This window comes from Bombus impatiens, unplaced genomic scaffold (assembly GCF_000188095.3).
Source record: "Bombus impatiens unplaced genomic scaffold, BIMP_2.2 scf_0735, whole genome shotgun sequence".
Taxonomy (NCBI): Eukaryota; Metazoa; Arthropoda; class Insecta; order Hymenoptera; family Apidae; genus Bombus; species Bombus impatiens.
Genome location: NT_177154.1, coordinates 92276 through 109285, shown reverse-complemented (window position 1 = coordinate 109285; position 17010 = coordinate 92276). Strand labels below are relative to the sequence as shown.

General features: G+C 35.0%; 1 protein-coding gene and 1 long non-coding RNA gene across 7 annotated transcripts in view; one reads left to right on the top strand and one right to left on the bottom strand.

The window, feature by feature from the left end:
• Window positions 1–4721, top strand: part of LOC105681281 — a 16124-nt gene extending 11403 nt beyond the window's left edge. Inside the window, exon 3 of the long non-coding RNA XR_001102559.3 lies at window positions 4377–4721. This is a non-coding gene — a long non-coding RNA (uncharacterized LOC105681281). The remainder of the gene's footprint in view (window positions 1–4376) is intronic.
• Window positions 1–17010, bottom strand: part of LOC100744104 — a 108095-nt gene that overhangs the window by 65860 nt on the left and 25225 nt on the right. For all 6 annotated transcript variants that reach the window (XM_012390172.3, XM_012390174.3, XM_012390175.3 and 3 more), the window contains one exon: window positions 11658–11892. In XM_012390172.3, coding sequence (XP_012245595.1) covers window positions 11658–11823 — 166 coding nt within the window. In that variant the 5' untranslated portion in view covers window positions 11824–11892. The remainder of the gene's footprint in view (window positions 1–11657; window positions 11893–17010) is intronic.

Below are 17010 nucleotides of genomic sequence, written 5' to 3'. Positions count from 1 at the left end.
CGCTCGAACCGGTACCCGGTCCTCTCTCGATCGCAGCCGGGACGGTCATCGTGGAGGTTTTAGTCGGTTGGTGTTCGGTACTACTACGCTGCTTTTCCCCAGATTTCTTCCACGTTAATAAAAAAAAAAGACAGCAACACCACACATATTTGCATCAAGACCAAGGTCATGGCAAGTCGCGAACACATATAAGCCGATTATCGAGCGGTCGATCGTCGAGCAACCGATCATCCAACGGTCGATCATCACCTAGTTCACCGACCCCGCGTTCGTCACATCGTTCGAGACGCGTATCCACGTCTTCCCGAACGTCTCCCCGAACGTCTTCCCGAATGTCTCCTCGAACATCTCCGAAACGCGAATCTCGGTTATCGCGAACAAAGGCACCCGGATCAAATATATCGTCCAGTCTTAACATCTTAAACAATAAAATTCAACCATTCCGTTGTAGAGCTCTGCTAGACACCGGCTCTAGCATGAACTTTATCACCGAAAAACTCGCCAACTCATTAAAAGTCAACCAACGGAATTGTTCGGTCCCAATCGGAACGCTCAACACGTTATTGACAACCTCGAAATGTTATATCACGGCCACGATCACCTCCATTGACGACACATACGAACGCACTTTGACGTTCCTAATCATACCAACATATCCGATCCAAGATTCCATAGACCTGCTCCGATCGAAATCTTATTGAGCGCCGGACCAACACTAGCATCACTCTGTGTCGGCCAACTTGATATAAGTCAATCAAACGGGCCCAACTTGCGTCTGCAAAAAACTCGATTCGGATGGGTCATCGGGGGGAGCCCAACCTCGCAATCATCAGCATACGCATTTCATGCCTCTACGCCTCAACGACGGCTTTATAGGCGGACCTCGCCCGTTTTTGGGAAATCGGCGAAGGACCGCCCACTTCACACATTTCGGAAGCGGAACGACAATGCAAGGAACACCTTCGAAATCACGTTCAACGCACCAACGAAGGGCGATACATTGTCGCTCTCCCTTTTAACGAAACAACCCTTTCGCTTGGATCCTCTGAAACCATGGCGATGAAGCGACTCACATCCTTCTGACGTCGATTCCAACGAGACAAAATCACGCTGTAATACGAAAATACTTGGAATTAGGACACATGACGAAGATTACCGCGGACCATTGCACGGATGACGGATATTTTCTGCCACATCACGGCGTGATCAAAGAGTCCAGCCAAACTACAAAACTCCGAGTCGTGTTTGACGGATCTGCACCAACCACCACCGGAGTTTCATTAAATGACGTGTTTCATACGGGACCGAAACTACAAGATGACTTGTTTTTCATTCTCCTAAGATTTCGTTCTCATCAATATGTATTTACAGGCGATGTTGAAAAAATGTATAGACAATTTCTTGTGCGTCCACAGGATCGGAAATTCCAACAAATTTTGTGGCGCAACTCTGATGGAGAAGTTGACGCCTATCAACTTATCACAGTGACATTCGGGTTGTCAGCGGCTACTTATCTAGCCATTCGGTGTCTCAAACAACTGGCGGACGACGAAGGACATCGGTATCCACGAGCGGCGATAGTCTTATAGCAAGATTTCTACGCAGACGATGTTCTCACAGGAGTTGATACAAAGGTCGTGGTACGATCATTGAGAACGGAGCTCACAGAATTGCTTAAGCTAGCCGGCCTGAACATTCGAAAATGGGCATCGAACGACCGGCAACTGCTACGAGGACTTTCCGAACAGGACATAAACGATAAGCTACTACTAGGTGAATCTCAAACCTTTAAAACGCTGGTTGTTCTTTGAAATTCCTTTGATGATTCGATCTTATATTCCGTCAAAATTCTACCGCCTCTCGTATTACGAAAAGAACAATCAGCTCCGAAATCGCCAAGATCAAGATCTACGACCCTCTTGGATTACTGGCTTACTGGCACCAGTGATCGTTCGAGCTAAGATGCTGCTCCAACGACTTTGGACATTAAAAATTGATTGGAACGCATCTCTTCCGGCTGACTTACATACAGAATGGAGTAAATACTATGCGCAGTTACTATTGCTAAATAACGTAGTTTCCGTTTTAACGTAAAACCATAATCAAGTCTGAGTTACACGGGTTCTGTGACGCCAGCGAAAGGGCGTATGGGGCATGCGTTTACCTTCGCACCATCACTCCGGATGGTCATGTCTGGACACGACTCCTCACTGCGAAGTCAAGGGTGGCTCCGCTCAAATCACAAACCATTCCAAGGCTGGGACTGAGTGGAGCACTTCTTCTCATATCATTGGCCACTACAGTCCTTCAGGCCTTACCAAGCAACATTTCTCGGACCGTTTATTGGACTGATTCTACCATCGTTCTTCATCGGATTAATACATCACCCCATACGCTGAAAACCTTTGTCGCTAATCGTGTGGCAGAAATTCAAATGAAGACTCACACCTCAGATTGGCGTCACATTCCCACCACCGATAACCCTGCGGATCTCATATCTCGAGGCCAATCATCCGAAGACTTCCTGCGACCAACCATTTGGCAACATGGACCGAAGTGGCTCCAACAACCTGAAAGATACTGGCCGACGTGGAATCCAGTACCATTAATCGAAATACCAGAGCAGAAGAAGACAACCTGTCTTGATTCCGGCTAACCATAGTCTACTGGAGAGATTTTCTTCTTGGCCCAAGCTAATAAGAATCACCGCTCGTTGCCTTCGATGGAGACAAAAACAGGATCAAGGGAGACCTCTAACCACGCATGATTTAACCAATGCGCATAACAAACTAGTCAAATTATTACAACTCTGTTATTTTTCAGATGAAATCCGTATTCTCCGAACAGATCGAAATTCTGCAGTGAAGGGGAACTACAACGACCCAATCCATTTCTGGACAAGGACGGGATGTTGCGAGTCAGAGGCCGACTCAGTCATTCACCAATACCTTTCAATCAAAAACATCCAATCATTCTACCCAAATCCTCAGTTACAGCGCTCATAATCGAGCATGAACACCTCCTAAACCTCCACTCCGGAACTCAAACTACCTTATATGCCCTAAGAAGAACTTATTGGCCTATCGACGGCCGTAGTCAAGTTTGGAGCACGCTGAAGAAGTGCGTCCATTGCTGCCGAGCCAATCCACCTCCAGTGGATTACGTAATGGGCGACCTTCCAGCCGCACGGATAACGGAATTTCGGCCATTTACCAACGTCGGAATCGATTATTGCGCACCATCTTACATCAAAGAACGAAAGGATTGCAACCGACGTAAAATCAAGATATATGTAGCAATCTTTGTATGTCTTGCAATTAAAGCAGTCCACATCGAGCTGATCAGCGACCTCACTAGCGAGGCCTTCATTGCTGCTCTGCGAAGATTCATCTTTCGCCGAGGATTCTGTGTAACAATCTACTCTGTACCGTTGTACCAACTTCGTTGGCGCCAACAACGAATTACGAGAGCTCCGAAACCTCCTGCAGTCCGACAATCATAAGGTAAAGGTTCAGTCCTTTTTAGCCGACCGACGGGTCGAATGATGCTTCATTCCTCCCAACTCACCTCACTTCGGCGGGTTGTGGGAGGCTGCAGTGAACGACACCTTCAAACGACATCTCAGACGCGTCGTAGGTAACGAGCTTTTAACATTCGAAAACTTCAATACACTTATCATTGAAATCGAGTCTATCCTCAACTCCCGTCCGCTGACTCCAATATCATCAGATCCAAACAACCTTCTTGTCCTTACTCCCGGTCACTTCCTCATCGGAGATTCGCTAACAAGTTTTCGAGAACGAGATTTCAGGGACACTCCATCCAATTTGTGGCGTGTTCATCATATTATTGTTAAATATTGTCAAATATACCATTTTATGTTAACCTGTTAATACAGTGTTAAATTCATTGAACTACCCCTATTATCTTAATCGAAACAGGGGAACGACTATTTTCTGGCGTCGTAGCGAGAATTTACGCCTCTCGCTGACGCGTTTTCCTCGCGACCGCGTCTCTCCGCGAACGGTCGTAACAGTCATTAAAATTAGGAGCGAAAAAACTCTTGCTTTCAAGAGAAGAAAAGAAGTCACGCAAATTGTTGTTTTAATTATATTAATTTTCTAAACAGATTGCCAACAATTGTTATAATTATAAAATATTTCCGTTTTGTATGAGGCTTAAGATCTCTTCTATTAGAAGAACTTAGAAATATCGAAAGAGATGTGGCGGCACTCAACAGCAAATAACACCACTCGACACTAACTAGGTCGGACGACGGCAGCGCAGTGGTTAGTGCCTTAGGTTACGAACGTTCGGCACCCGGGTTCAAATCCCGGCGACCGGAGTCCGATTTTTCTTCCGCGCATCTAAATTAGAAGAAAAATAGCAATACCCCATCGGCGACATCTACAGCCAGCAGCTACAATTATCACGGAAAACACTTACACCTCAGAGAGAAATTCTGAAAAAGAAAATTACTAAGCATGCTAATTTTCGAACAGGAAAGTTCTTTCAAGTATAATATCATTCTAGAGTGTAATGCCATAAAAAACAGTAATATTAGATAGACCGCCGAAATATGAAGTTTTTAAGTATGCTTAAATAAAAATAATCCCACCGTGTTAGAGTCCTGCCCACACAGAGAATGCAACTTAATTCGAAAGGTAATTGCCCATTACAATTTAACGCACTGGATGTCGCTTTAATTTAAACGCGACGCATCGACCGTATAATGTATAATTCGTTCTGCACTGGATTGTCAACAGGAAATTTTATTATTTACGTTGGGTGCTTGTGTAATGAGCATCGTTTGAGTTTTTGCAGGCTCTTGCCTTGTATCAATACTATCTAATCGATTATTTCATCAGAGGATAAACGAAGGCGCATACAAATGACCTATCACAATCTCGAATTCACAATAGCCAATTTAGTCAAAATTAACCATTTTACTTAAAACGTATCCAATCGAGCATTTACAAATACATAAATAAGAAAAATAATTTGTATTATTTTATATATCAAATATATAGGTAATATTATTATTTTTCTTGTTACTAAGGATTACAAGGGATTTCGCTTCTTTGATTTATTTTGCCACTATGTTTACATCTAGTAATTACTATATTATGTATCCGCTTCTTATTAATGATTGAAATACAAATTTTCTATCAAGCTTCTATCAACAAGATACTCTTTATACTAACTAGATATACCAAATATATGTCGGGTTTAAATTAAAGTTAGGGTTAGGGGCGTGAAACGAAACTTCGTTTGGATTACACAATATCGTTATGTAATAGAGAAGACATTGATTAGTGCAAATACGATTATTATAGAATTGGACAATTGTGGTAATTAGATACTCGAGAGACTAATGACAATGATCCTAGGTTCAATAACGAATCCGCGGTCAATGGGATGATAGATGTACGTCCTCACAAAATCTAAGTCGGACTCTTTGTTAAAACGTGGAATATCCACCGAGCGTACAGACACTAAGTAACTCGCTAATACGACCTCACGAGAGAATGACTTACCGTCGCGATGATGCTGCGGAGGAAAACTATGACGGAGTGTGTCTAAGGACACGAGATCATCGGATTCGTCGAGAAAAGCCGGCGTTCCGAAAGTAAGGGAAATTGGCGTTGCTGCTAATTGGTCAATTTCCATATCGGTGGTTAAAAAAAAGATGCTAGCCGCGCTCGAGGGAAAGTTGCTAGTGGGAGACGTCGTTCGTTGGAAAACGTAGGTCTCCTCTATCTTCTTGTAGTTGGGACGAAGGCTGTTTGTTTGAAAGACTTTAGTCAACTAAATCTTAAGATTTATAATGGGCCCTCAGGCTAGCTGAACATGTACTGCGGAGACGCATCGACATCTGGCAATCATCTTATTTGAAGAATAGGGTCTGCGTGTGGCGAGCTACGGGACAGAAACCGTTGGAATGTTTACTGTCGCGTGCCGCTACAATTATTTCTTTTAAGGAGAGCTATAGAATTGCTCCATGCCTTTGTTAGACAAAGCGTTCATCCCGTGACCGCGGCTACGTTCGGCGACTGGTTGTCGCCTCGAATCCAAGCTCATTATCACAAATCTCGAACAAATACAATCGGAACGAAAGACAATTGTTTAATTACGCCTATGATAGAATCTAGATTACGGTGTTAGGGGATTATCCCGAAGTTCCAAAGGGGAGGCTTCGATGTCCTTTCATCTCCGATATATATATACGATAAATAATTAAACATCGACTTAAAAATAGAATTAAGCAATAATTTTTCATTAATTGCTTATTCTCATCCCCGCGTGTAATTTAAAAAGATGACTGACATAATACACATAATATAATATAATTAGCTTATTTTTAATTTGTAAAATTTAGTTGCAATATTTTATTTGTTTCGCAGTACTTTATCTAATTTACTAAATTAACGAACGTTATGCAAAAGAATGGATCAGTACTAGTAAGTTGTGACTTCATCAACTACATAATATTCTAACTTTACTGCCCGATAATAATATGGCAACAATTCAACATTTTGCTCTTTTTACACATTTTATATTCTCTGCCAATTCATATCTTATGTTAAAAAAGGGAAATATAACTTGTCCAACAAAAAACGCAGAGAAGTAAGGATACTCGCATCACAGATGTTACACGTGCAGTTTTTGCTTTTAACACTAAACCTACCGGAGCGGTCAAATTGACCGCTCTTGCGATTTCTACACAAATTTAACTATATTTAAACTTTATGATATCGCTTCATAATTTCTGAATTTTCCTAAAACATGCATACAGTATATTTTTCGGTAATTAATTTTAGTTTGCTCTTTTATTTTCTGAGAAAAATTTGTACTCTGTCTTGCCTACCGTGAGCGGTCATTTTGACCGCCCGACAAAATATGTCAGTTATTCTTAAAATAAATGCAATCAGTACAAAGAAAAGGCTATTTCAAGGTCAGATGACAAACAAAATCAGCAATAGCAAATAATAATAGCTGTTACACCCGCTGTTACACAAAATAGCCACCAGCAGTCAAGACATATCAACTCAGGTCCATAATAATCCTAAGGAACCGCCACAAAATTTAGTATTTTTTACAGTCTATTGTTCAAACATTTTAAAAGTCGAGAAGTTTCTTAGGGTTATTGCTCATTGCTATAAAACACGCGAAAAGCTTTCCCAACTCCATCCTCGAGTAACTGTTGGTGCAGTATGGTCAATACTCATCAATATTTTCGTATAAATATCGCTGTCACAGATCATATTTTTATTTTACTATTGTCTTTTCAACTAGAATACATCTCGGTTTCTAAGTCGATTAGTCGACATCTAAATTTGTTTGACAATAACTTTTGTATTCCGTACATGGTGTTATTCTGTGATAAATATTTACCTTAGAAATGTCAAGATTTTTCAACAAAAAAATTATTAAAAAAATGAAGGATATAGAAGAAGACTGTTCAGTGTTATCGTTGACAGCAGAGAGTGAAAGTGGGCCCGATGGAACAGTTTGGAGAGAAATAGATGCAAGTCCCAAACGTGGCAGGACATCAGTTCATAATATTTTTAGGGATATGCTAAACGGCATATAATGAAAGGACAAGTAAAGATGGCATTTTATCTTATCATTGGTCACCGTATAAAGGATATATAATAAAATGTACGGAAGAAGAAGTATTTAGAGTACTGGGGACTAAGAAGGAGCTAGATGCTACAAAACTAGATGCATTTATTGCTCCGCTATATGCCCGCGGTGTATATCAGGCAAAAAATTTAGATGTCTCATATTTGTGGAATAAAATTTGGAGACCTGCATTTTTTTCAAAAACAATGAGCAGGAATGACTTTGTTGAAATTATATGGTTTATACGATTTGATAAGAAGAGCGAAAGAAGTCAACGTTTACGAACCAATAAATTTGCAATGGTATCTACAGTATGGGGCCAATTTACAGAGAATTCACAAAATTGTTATAAACATAATGCATACATTACTTTTACATAAAGAATCGCGGGAATTATTTTTACATAAAGAATCGCGGGAAAAAAGCCATGCAATAAAACTATCAACAAGTTCAGATTCATTACTACAAAAAACTTATCAAGTAAAAAATTGTAAAGGTTACAAAATTACGAAAATTTGTTTAAGATGCGGGAAATATTTATGCGGTAAATGTACATTTGATAATAAGATAATTTGTAAAAATGCACCAAAGTTGAATAAGATATATCTCTATATAAATAAAAGTGTCTAATAATTTAAGTCTATAATTGAAATTAAACAAAAGTAAATTTGGACAAAATTTTATGAAAGTTCATCATTTTATATACATTTAGTTATAAATTAACCATTATCTAAGTTAAATCATAAAAACTATTACTTCTTTAATCATCGGTCATTTTGACCGCTCACGGTAGGAATAGAAGCGTCCTGTTTTGCGATCAAGTTTTCAGGACAGAAAAAAAATAAAAAAAATACATAAAAAAGCTCCGCTCCCCAGCGGCTTAAACCCAAAAATTGTATTATACAACGAAAAATGTAAAACGCCGACACATAATACAGCATGGTTACGTCGTATCGCCGCGTATCGGTACCTTTGCCTAACATATCATTACAAAAATTCACCGTTTATTGCGAATATGTACCTAAAACTGTATTCTTGGGCTCAATGAACAACTTCAAATCGTAAAAATCGTAAATCGGTAGGAATAGATATACGCGAAGTGTCGGTAGCTTTAGTGTTAAGCCAGTGAAAGATCCGGCAAACGCGTTTTTCTCTCGATGTCTCACGCGGATCAAAAGTACATACGTACTTTGGCATGGTATGGCATTAGTCCAACCGTTTTGCCTCTCTTGGGCTCGCAGACGCCACTTGCCAGACAGCACAACCGTCATCCAACTTCGTATATACGTCTCAGGTTGATAATATTGAGGAACTGTGCAAGAAACGGAAAACGATTGTCCTCCGTCAAAGCAGACACGGAAATAGACGCGAGCGAAATGAACATCTTCTGCTTCAATGAATTTTGGTATTCGAACAATATATTCGATCGCTTGCTTCGCCATCAAAGATAATATTTGCTTTTTATAAATTTTCCGTTGAAAACTTGAAACTAGTTATCGGTGAATTCGTATGGAAACTAGTAACAGTAAATTCATGTTAAATGATCGATTTGTATTGAAATTAGCATGGATAATTCGACATAGCTGAAAACTATGCACAAATTTTTAAAGAAGAATGGTAAATCAGTTCAAGAAATTTTACAACATTAAAAACTACTAACGAAATTTTGGTTAATATTAACATTATTAATATATTGATCTAAGTAGGAGGGAGAAAAGGAGAGACACGGGAGGAGAATGGGAGTTTAGAAAAAAAGTAAGAATAAAAGGAAAAATAAAATATAAAATTCAATGTCAACGGAGGTGTATAACAGCTGGATGATAGATATAAAAATTGAATATATATTTAGAGCAAAAAGGTAAGGGCATAAGGTTAAAATCGATTGTGAAATTCAGAAATTGTAACGAGTAAGACATAATAGTTACTGGCAATATGAAAGTAAGAGAACATATCAACAGTTTCTCAAAGAGTGGACTAAAATTAAGAAAATACATGCAAAAAAAAAAAGAAGATTATATCACAGGAAGTCGAAGCTTATAATGGATATTAAAAAAGACCAAATAGAAAAGAGGGACAAAATACAAAAAGCATAAGAAAGAAAAAGATGTGAAAACCGTATAAAATAAATAAGAAAGCGAGGCAGAATAGTTTAAAGTAACACATACAGAGGTAAAATCATGTATCTTGCGAGAAGGGAAATATTACATTTAAAAATATATATTATAAAAGAAATTTATATGTCGTGATCTAAGTTACAATTAGGTAAATACAAAATTTTAGTTAATTATATACCGGTAAGATAATAAGTTTCACTTATAAAATTGTAACACACGTGGAAGGTTCATAGGGTGTAACGTAGTCATTTAATTCTTAAGAGTGATTTAATTTATATGAGTAACTTATACAAGATGTATAAGGTCCCGATAATATGTCAAAGTAACGTTTTAAACAAAAGTTAGTTAGTTTTCGGCTCACTACATATTTGGGGTCAGGTAAAAACAGAATTTTTCAATAAAAAAATCAGGAACATATTGAATTTTTTAAATAGCACCATATATTTTGGATTTCACAGAATTATAGCTGATATCAAGATGAATTCAATGACTTACTACACTATGATCTTGAGGTGATCTTGAAATGAACTTTAAGTTCGATTAACAGCAATAGTTCATCGTAGCGCTCAATGCAAAACAATATTATTGTTACCTTTGCATATTTCTAATAAACTTGTTTTATTTTTTTCGTCTTCCTAAGAACGGATTTGTTCATTCCAACGAACTTAGGTCAACCTAGAACGGGGCATCGAATTTTGTTGTCTGTAGGAAAGAGCGAACTATGTTTCAGGTTCTTAAATTGATTCATATGACGATGAATGCTTGTGTTTATTAGTAGTTGTTCGAAATGGTCTATTAATGTGTACGGTGTGATTGTTGTTATCGACATAACGCGTGGGTATTATTATCAGGTACTTGTCCTGATTTCATATTTTTTCTGCTTTATTTTTTCACTGTATTTTTCTATTACGTTTTGTGTTCAATAGTATGGATATATTTATTAGGTAGATTATCTTTTGAAGGGTGATGACTAACCTGTTGTATAGTATTGCTTTGTCTGTATGTATTGTAGTGTAAGGCCACTTATCTCCAAGTATAATTTGTAGTGTTCGTTTTCAAGAATAATAGTTGGATATACTTATAGTACGGTGTGTCGCTGAGTAGTCCGCTCTTATTCGCTATTACTTGGTGTACTATCTTTACTGCTGTTATTATTATTATTAATAAAATTCAGATTTTATATTAAGAACATAAAAATTCACTATTTATGTATTACAAATTTGCACTAAATAAACAGTTATGATAATTATTAAATAATTGATTACCTGCTCTAATAATTTAAGAAACTGCCATTTTAAATTATTACCTATCACTTTACTAAATTTTTTTATGCGCACTAGTGCAAAAACGAAACCAAGGTTCATTTTCTCATATGATTAAACGCAGCTTTACTGCTTAATGCTTAAATTAAAGAAGATTATTTAAATTAGGAAAAAAGCTTGGTTAAGTTGTTCTGGATTCTAACGGTATAATACTAGCTCTTATCGTAAGTTCAACGGACTTTCAGCAATGTCGCGAGCTACATTTACGATGCAGTAAAAAACAATCGATCCAGTAACCGTTATGGCAAATATCCGTTTTTGTTCCGTAGAGGTACATTAAATGTAATAAAGATTTTATTGATATCAAATATGTTTCTTACGTGTTATATATGTACAACAGATCAATCGATTAATTAAAAGAAGCTTGTAAGTATAATTTTGTTGAAATTAACTCTGGAAATGATACAATTTCCTCTCTTTGATATTGTTCTTAAAAACAATTGTTGAGCAACTGTTTGCTACTATTTTCTTTTTTGTTTTTCTGCTATTATTTTAAACAAGATTTATTATTAAATTAAAATGTCGATGTTTTTTCCAATGTTAATTCATCGTAATAGAAGAGAAATAAATTGTCATTTCTTTTTACAAAACTTACCGTTTTCATAATTCTTTTGTCCGAGAGAGAAATTGTGGTTTACATCTGGCGGATCAGCATTGTCGAACAGGTCAGAAGACAACTGTCTTTGCAGACGGATCGTTTCATGCGTCAGCTCCCGAACCTGAATGAGCAATTCCTGATAATTCGATACCGGAAGCGTCATTGCTGTGCACTGTATCTTTCACTGCGCCCTTGCGCCCAGATTTTGAAAGAACAGCCATCCGATTTGAATCTGTAACAAAATGAATGTTGCTTATCAATATAAAATGCATCTTATCCGTATAATTAAATTGCGAATGTTTACGTATGATAAATATGTAACAAGTATATGACATTTATACATGTAAAATATGCAAATATTCATGAAGAATATGCAAAATGTGTTAGTAACATGTATGATATAAGTTTAAAAATGCAAATATTATTTACGATACAATATTTAATAAGAAATATTTAACAACACTTTTGTAGTAATCCTGATATGTTACAGCTTATGTTACAATAAATTATAAGATTAGTAATATTAGATAAGACATTTTAAAATTCACTCATTTAATAAAGGTAAAACTATTTAGAATTGCATATAGCATACGATATGCACACTACATCAATTACACAAAGTAGATCAGTCATCCATATACGGTAAGAAATAGTGGATTTTAATTTTTTTTAGCTATGACGCACCATTCCATGATCAAAAAGCCCACAAAAATTATAATTTAATAAACGTGTCAGGCAACCTCTAATGTAAAAATATAAATGTTGTCATTTAATAACATCTATAAAAAATTTGGCATTTTGAAACCTTCCTAATTTTTTGAAAATAGGTTTTTCAGTCGAAAGATCTGAAAAAATCCCTAGATATATAACACTACAACTATAGTAATCTCAAATATTGTTACGTAAATATATATATATATATAATAATAAGAGTAGGAGACTAAAATTTTGTCAAAATGGTTTTGCTAGAAAACTTTTTCGATTGACGTATCATAAATTTATATTGGTTTTGGGATACTTTTATGGTGTTTGTTCGGTTATGCTCTTTATATTTAGGTTTCATTTCTCTACTAACCTTCTGTGAAAATATGTATTTACATAAACACTCATAATATACAAATAACATATAAAATGTTAAACAAGTATGTAATTATTTTAAAAATTAACACCTGAGGAATTAATATTTCATTATCTTAAAAATATCTACATTAAACGATCAAATTTTATTAATGCATAATCAAGTAGTAAATAATTAGTACGACAATTTTATTATTTTCGCTCAAGACAATATTTTACTTGAACCAAAACAAATTATCATTTATCTATTAATATACAGAACATGATAAGAATACAAAGAAATAGAACTGCATAATTTCTCTTAAATAAATCAATTCCGTGATATAAACATATTAGAGTTAAATGATCGAAAGCAAAATAATTCGCAAGATATACCAAGCTTTTACAGAGAAATATATTCCTTTAAATTTATACGATTAAATAAAATATATTTGATAATTAATATGACTAAGGCTGACTAAAAAACAACATATAAATAATATTTTAAACTATTTCAAGATTCTAAAAGATTTTAAATGCAGTGAGTTATAATAAGCATCTTTTATAATATGAATGCTACTCGTGTTCATAGATAGAATTGCAATGGATAAAGAAGCTGTTTACAATTACGTTTTACCAAAAAGTGAAATACCAACAAATATTGAATATATCAAAATATCAAAGAATGAAATATTTCGTAAATTTTATTTAATTTTCGTTCGTCTGTCCTTGATACTAATAATAGTGCATGATTATATAATAATACATAATTGGATATAAATCCAAATCTAACGTAAGAAATCGATTACAAATATTATACATACACAGCTGTAACACACTATCGTTACTATTACTGTATTATTGTATTTATATTTTATATGTAGTAGTGATATTGTTATATTTGTTGCAGTGGTACTTTATATCGCATACGCAGGAAAAATCAAAGGGTTGGTATATCCGAAAAGAAAATGCAGTTGCACTTTTTTTTACATAAAAAAAAGGTAGAGTGTGGATAGAACTATCGCTCGTAATGTGAATATTTCAGTTGATTCGTACAACTGTACATTTCATATAAATGTTAAAATATAATTTTGAATTAGTGGCTAACTAACAGTCTCCTTGTGGAATTAACAGGTATACGTATGTATTTACATACAAACAGTCACAAAAATTTACATACACTTGTTAAATATAAAATTTGTTAGTGAAAATGTTAACTCTGCAAATTCCTTTAACGCATTAATATACGAATTGTTAAAATTCTAACACAATTTATTCACTCGCATCTTTAGTAAGAAAAAGGAGCTACGGAATATAAAAAATCCAATAGGTGTTTGTAGAATTTTGTGACTGGCTGTACATTATATGAAATTACAATTGTTAGTTTAAAATTTTATTAACAGTATATTGAAACTAAATGTATGACTCGTCGAAGTATAAATCGATTTCAAATATTATTGTTGAAATTGAGAACAATGTACTTCATAATGCTTAACAATTACAAATGCCAACATTTAAAAATACATCTTGTTGTGTCATAATATTCTACGATAGCTCAATTAAAAAATAAATTCCATTCGACTCCTCCTATTTGTAATTTTCTAATTAAATTACGTTTTGCCAAAAATAAACAACTATCCACATACTTTTGACTGCTAGTGTGCGTTATCTAATTTCGTTTTATAAATTTTATTCTATCTCTAATCATTATAAAAATATGTCTATCTAGAGATGCGAAACATTCTGTATTTGTAAAATAATTTCACACAGCAGACCTAGAAAGCTAGATTACATTGTGAAAATCCATTCTGACGATTGTCATTATAGAATTACAAGTGACATCAAAGTCTGAAAAACCGCGAAGAGCGATACCGTATACAGCATACAAGCTAGATTCTGAGCTATACAAACTCGTCACTCTACACGCGGAGAACCCCTTTTGGTTGAAATGCTACGAACCACGAGTCGTTGCAATTGCAAGTCTCCGTGTTCCACGGTTATGCATATGTACGCTTAAGTACTGCACTCGTTCGTGCTTAAAAGAGCTTTTGTCGATAGGGAGGAAATGCTGCAGCCCCTTCCATCCCCGTCGGCACTAGCTCGACACATGAAAAGCGTGCGCGCGTGCACGCAAGTCGAGGGAACCCTAAACTTACCACATTCGTTCGCGTCAACCGGTTTGTTTGTGCATCGTCTAAGACTTGGTAACCACGCTCAGTAGTTACTTCGTCTAATTTTGTGCTAATTTTTCACGAATTTTTCCCATGTTCCTCACAAATTTTCGCTAATTTTTTCAAATGTTGTTGTGGAAGTCTTTGCAATTGCGCCAAAGTTTCATACAGGTTAAACATTATGTTCCCATTTTTGTGTAAATCGGTTTGTAATATGTTTTAATTTTCAAATTGTATTTTGAGAATTGGAAGCAAAAATGAAAAATAATCGTAATATGGATTATGATAATTTAAAGATCATTTTTTCAAATTTTGATACTTGGAAATTTCAGTTTCAAACGTTTATACAGATATTGCGTTGTTTAGAAAATTTATAGCATCCCTAACGGATACTGGTATCGAATTATCTGATACATTTTCTCAAAATGAAAGTAGTTTTTTGTTATAAACTTCAGTTAGATAATAAGACGTATAAATATATTAATTGAAAAGCAGCATCACTTATTACATATAAAATAATCCAATGGACGAAGAGTTAAGAAATAGCTGATTTTTAGTTAATTACAATATTATAAACAAATCCTCAAAGATTTACCTATAAAAAATTGTCTTCGCTATTTTATTAGTTTTTATTCGCGGCATTTAAATATAACATTGAAAAATGTAATTATATTTAAGGAAATTATCATTAAAGACTTAAATTCTCAATCCAAGTTATTCAAATTCCCAAAAATTCAACCGAAGGATAATAAAATACACAGTTGTTGTAAATACGAATCATCCGATAGAACGATGTAATGTACTTAAAGTACCTTTTGATAATAGTACACAAGATGATCTTGAACGCAAGAACCATGAATTCTAGGTGAACCCATGGAAGAAACACAGTTTATAGAAAATAATGTCGCGGAATGAAGGCGTAGCGGGTCTGCCAGAGCGCGTCTGTCTCGCTTCGTGGTCCCCATGACTGGAACCAGTCTAAGTTGCAATAAGAAACATTGGCTGAATGCATTCCATAAAGAGAGAGAGAGCTTTTTATTTGACTTTTCAAAGCCAAGGTCGAAGGTATTCAATCGATGAAGTACCATGGTAACTCATCGAGTAACAATCAAGTAACATAATTGTACAAACACTTAAAGCTAGTAAATAATTGCAAATAGGTAATTATGCATTCTACTAAACAGTAATATTTAAATAATCAAAGAATTCTAAATTTCTAATATTATATTTACATTACACCTACGAAGAATATTACTACTAGTTATTGATGATAAACTATTCATGGTAAACTAACTTATTACAGTTGCTTTTATAGAATATCGGTGTAATATTAATATTAATGTTTAAAGAGTTAAAGTGTAAAGTTGGTAAAAGTTAATGACTATTTAAATTTATAATTACATAATCAAGAAGCGTAAAAAATTCTGGTGATGGTGATCACCAAGTTATATGTAAATAAATTATCCGATTATAATTGACCAAGAAGAAATGAAAAAACTCATTAACTTGATAAATTAATTACTTAATAATTTACTGCTATTCCTTTAGACATTATATTAGAACAACTAAACTGGCAGCTTTGCAGTATCTGCTACCTACGATGAAACCTTTTCAGTGTCATTGTAAGGGAATCATGGAAACTAGAGAGTATACTATAAGAGTATGCAATCACACATAATTACTAGTGATGTAAATATCATATTGCTGTATTTGGCAAAATATCGGGAATGAAGTCGATGATTTCATTCATCATTCGTTTATTTTATTCATCGCTAAGACAATGAATTTAAAAATTGTTACTTTACATATTAAAACGTAATATTTTAACAATTTTAATTTGATTATTAATAATTCGGAAAGCATTCACTGTAATTGACGGAAATTATTAAAAAATTCTCAATATAATTTTTGAATTTCAGCATATCGTAATAGAATTAACGTAAATATCGTTGATCTGTTTCTATCCTTTATCGACTGAATAGCGAGAGTCCATCGTTACTCTATATTACTCGGTATTTCTGGTATAACTATTCAAAAAGACATTTTCTCATTACTTTTGCTCATATATCTTATACATTGAACAATATGATTGTATATAGGAAAAGACTAAATAGAAATTTATA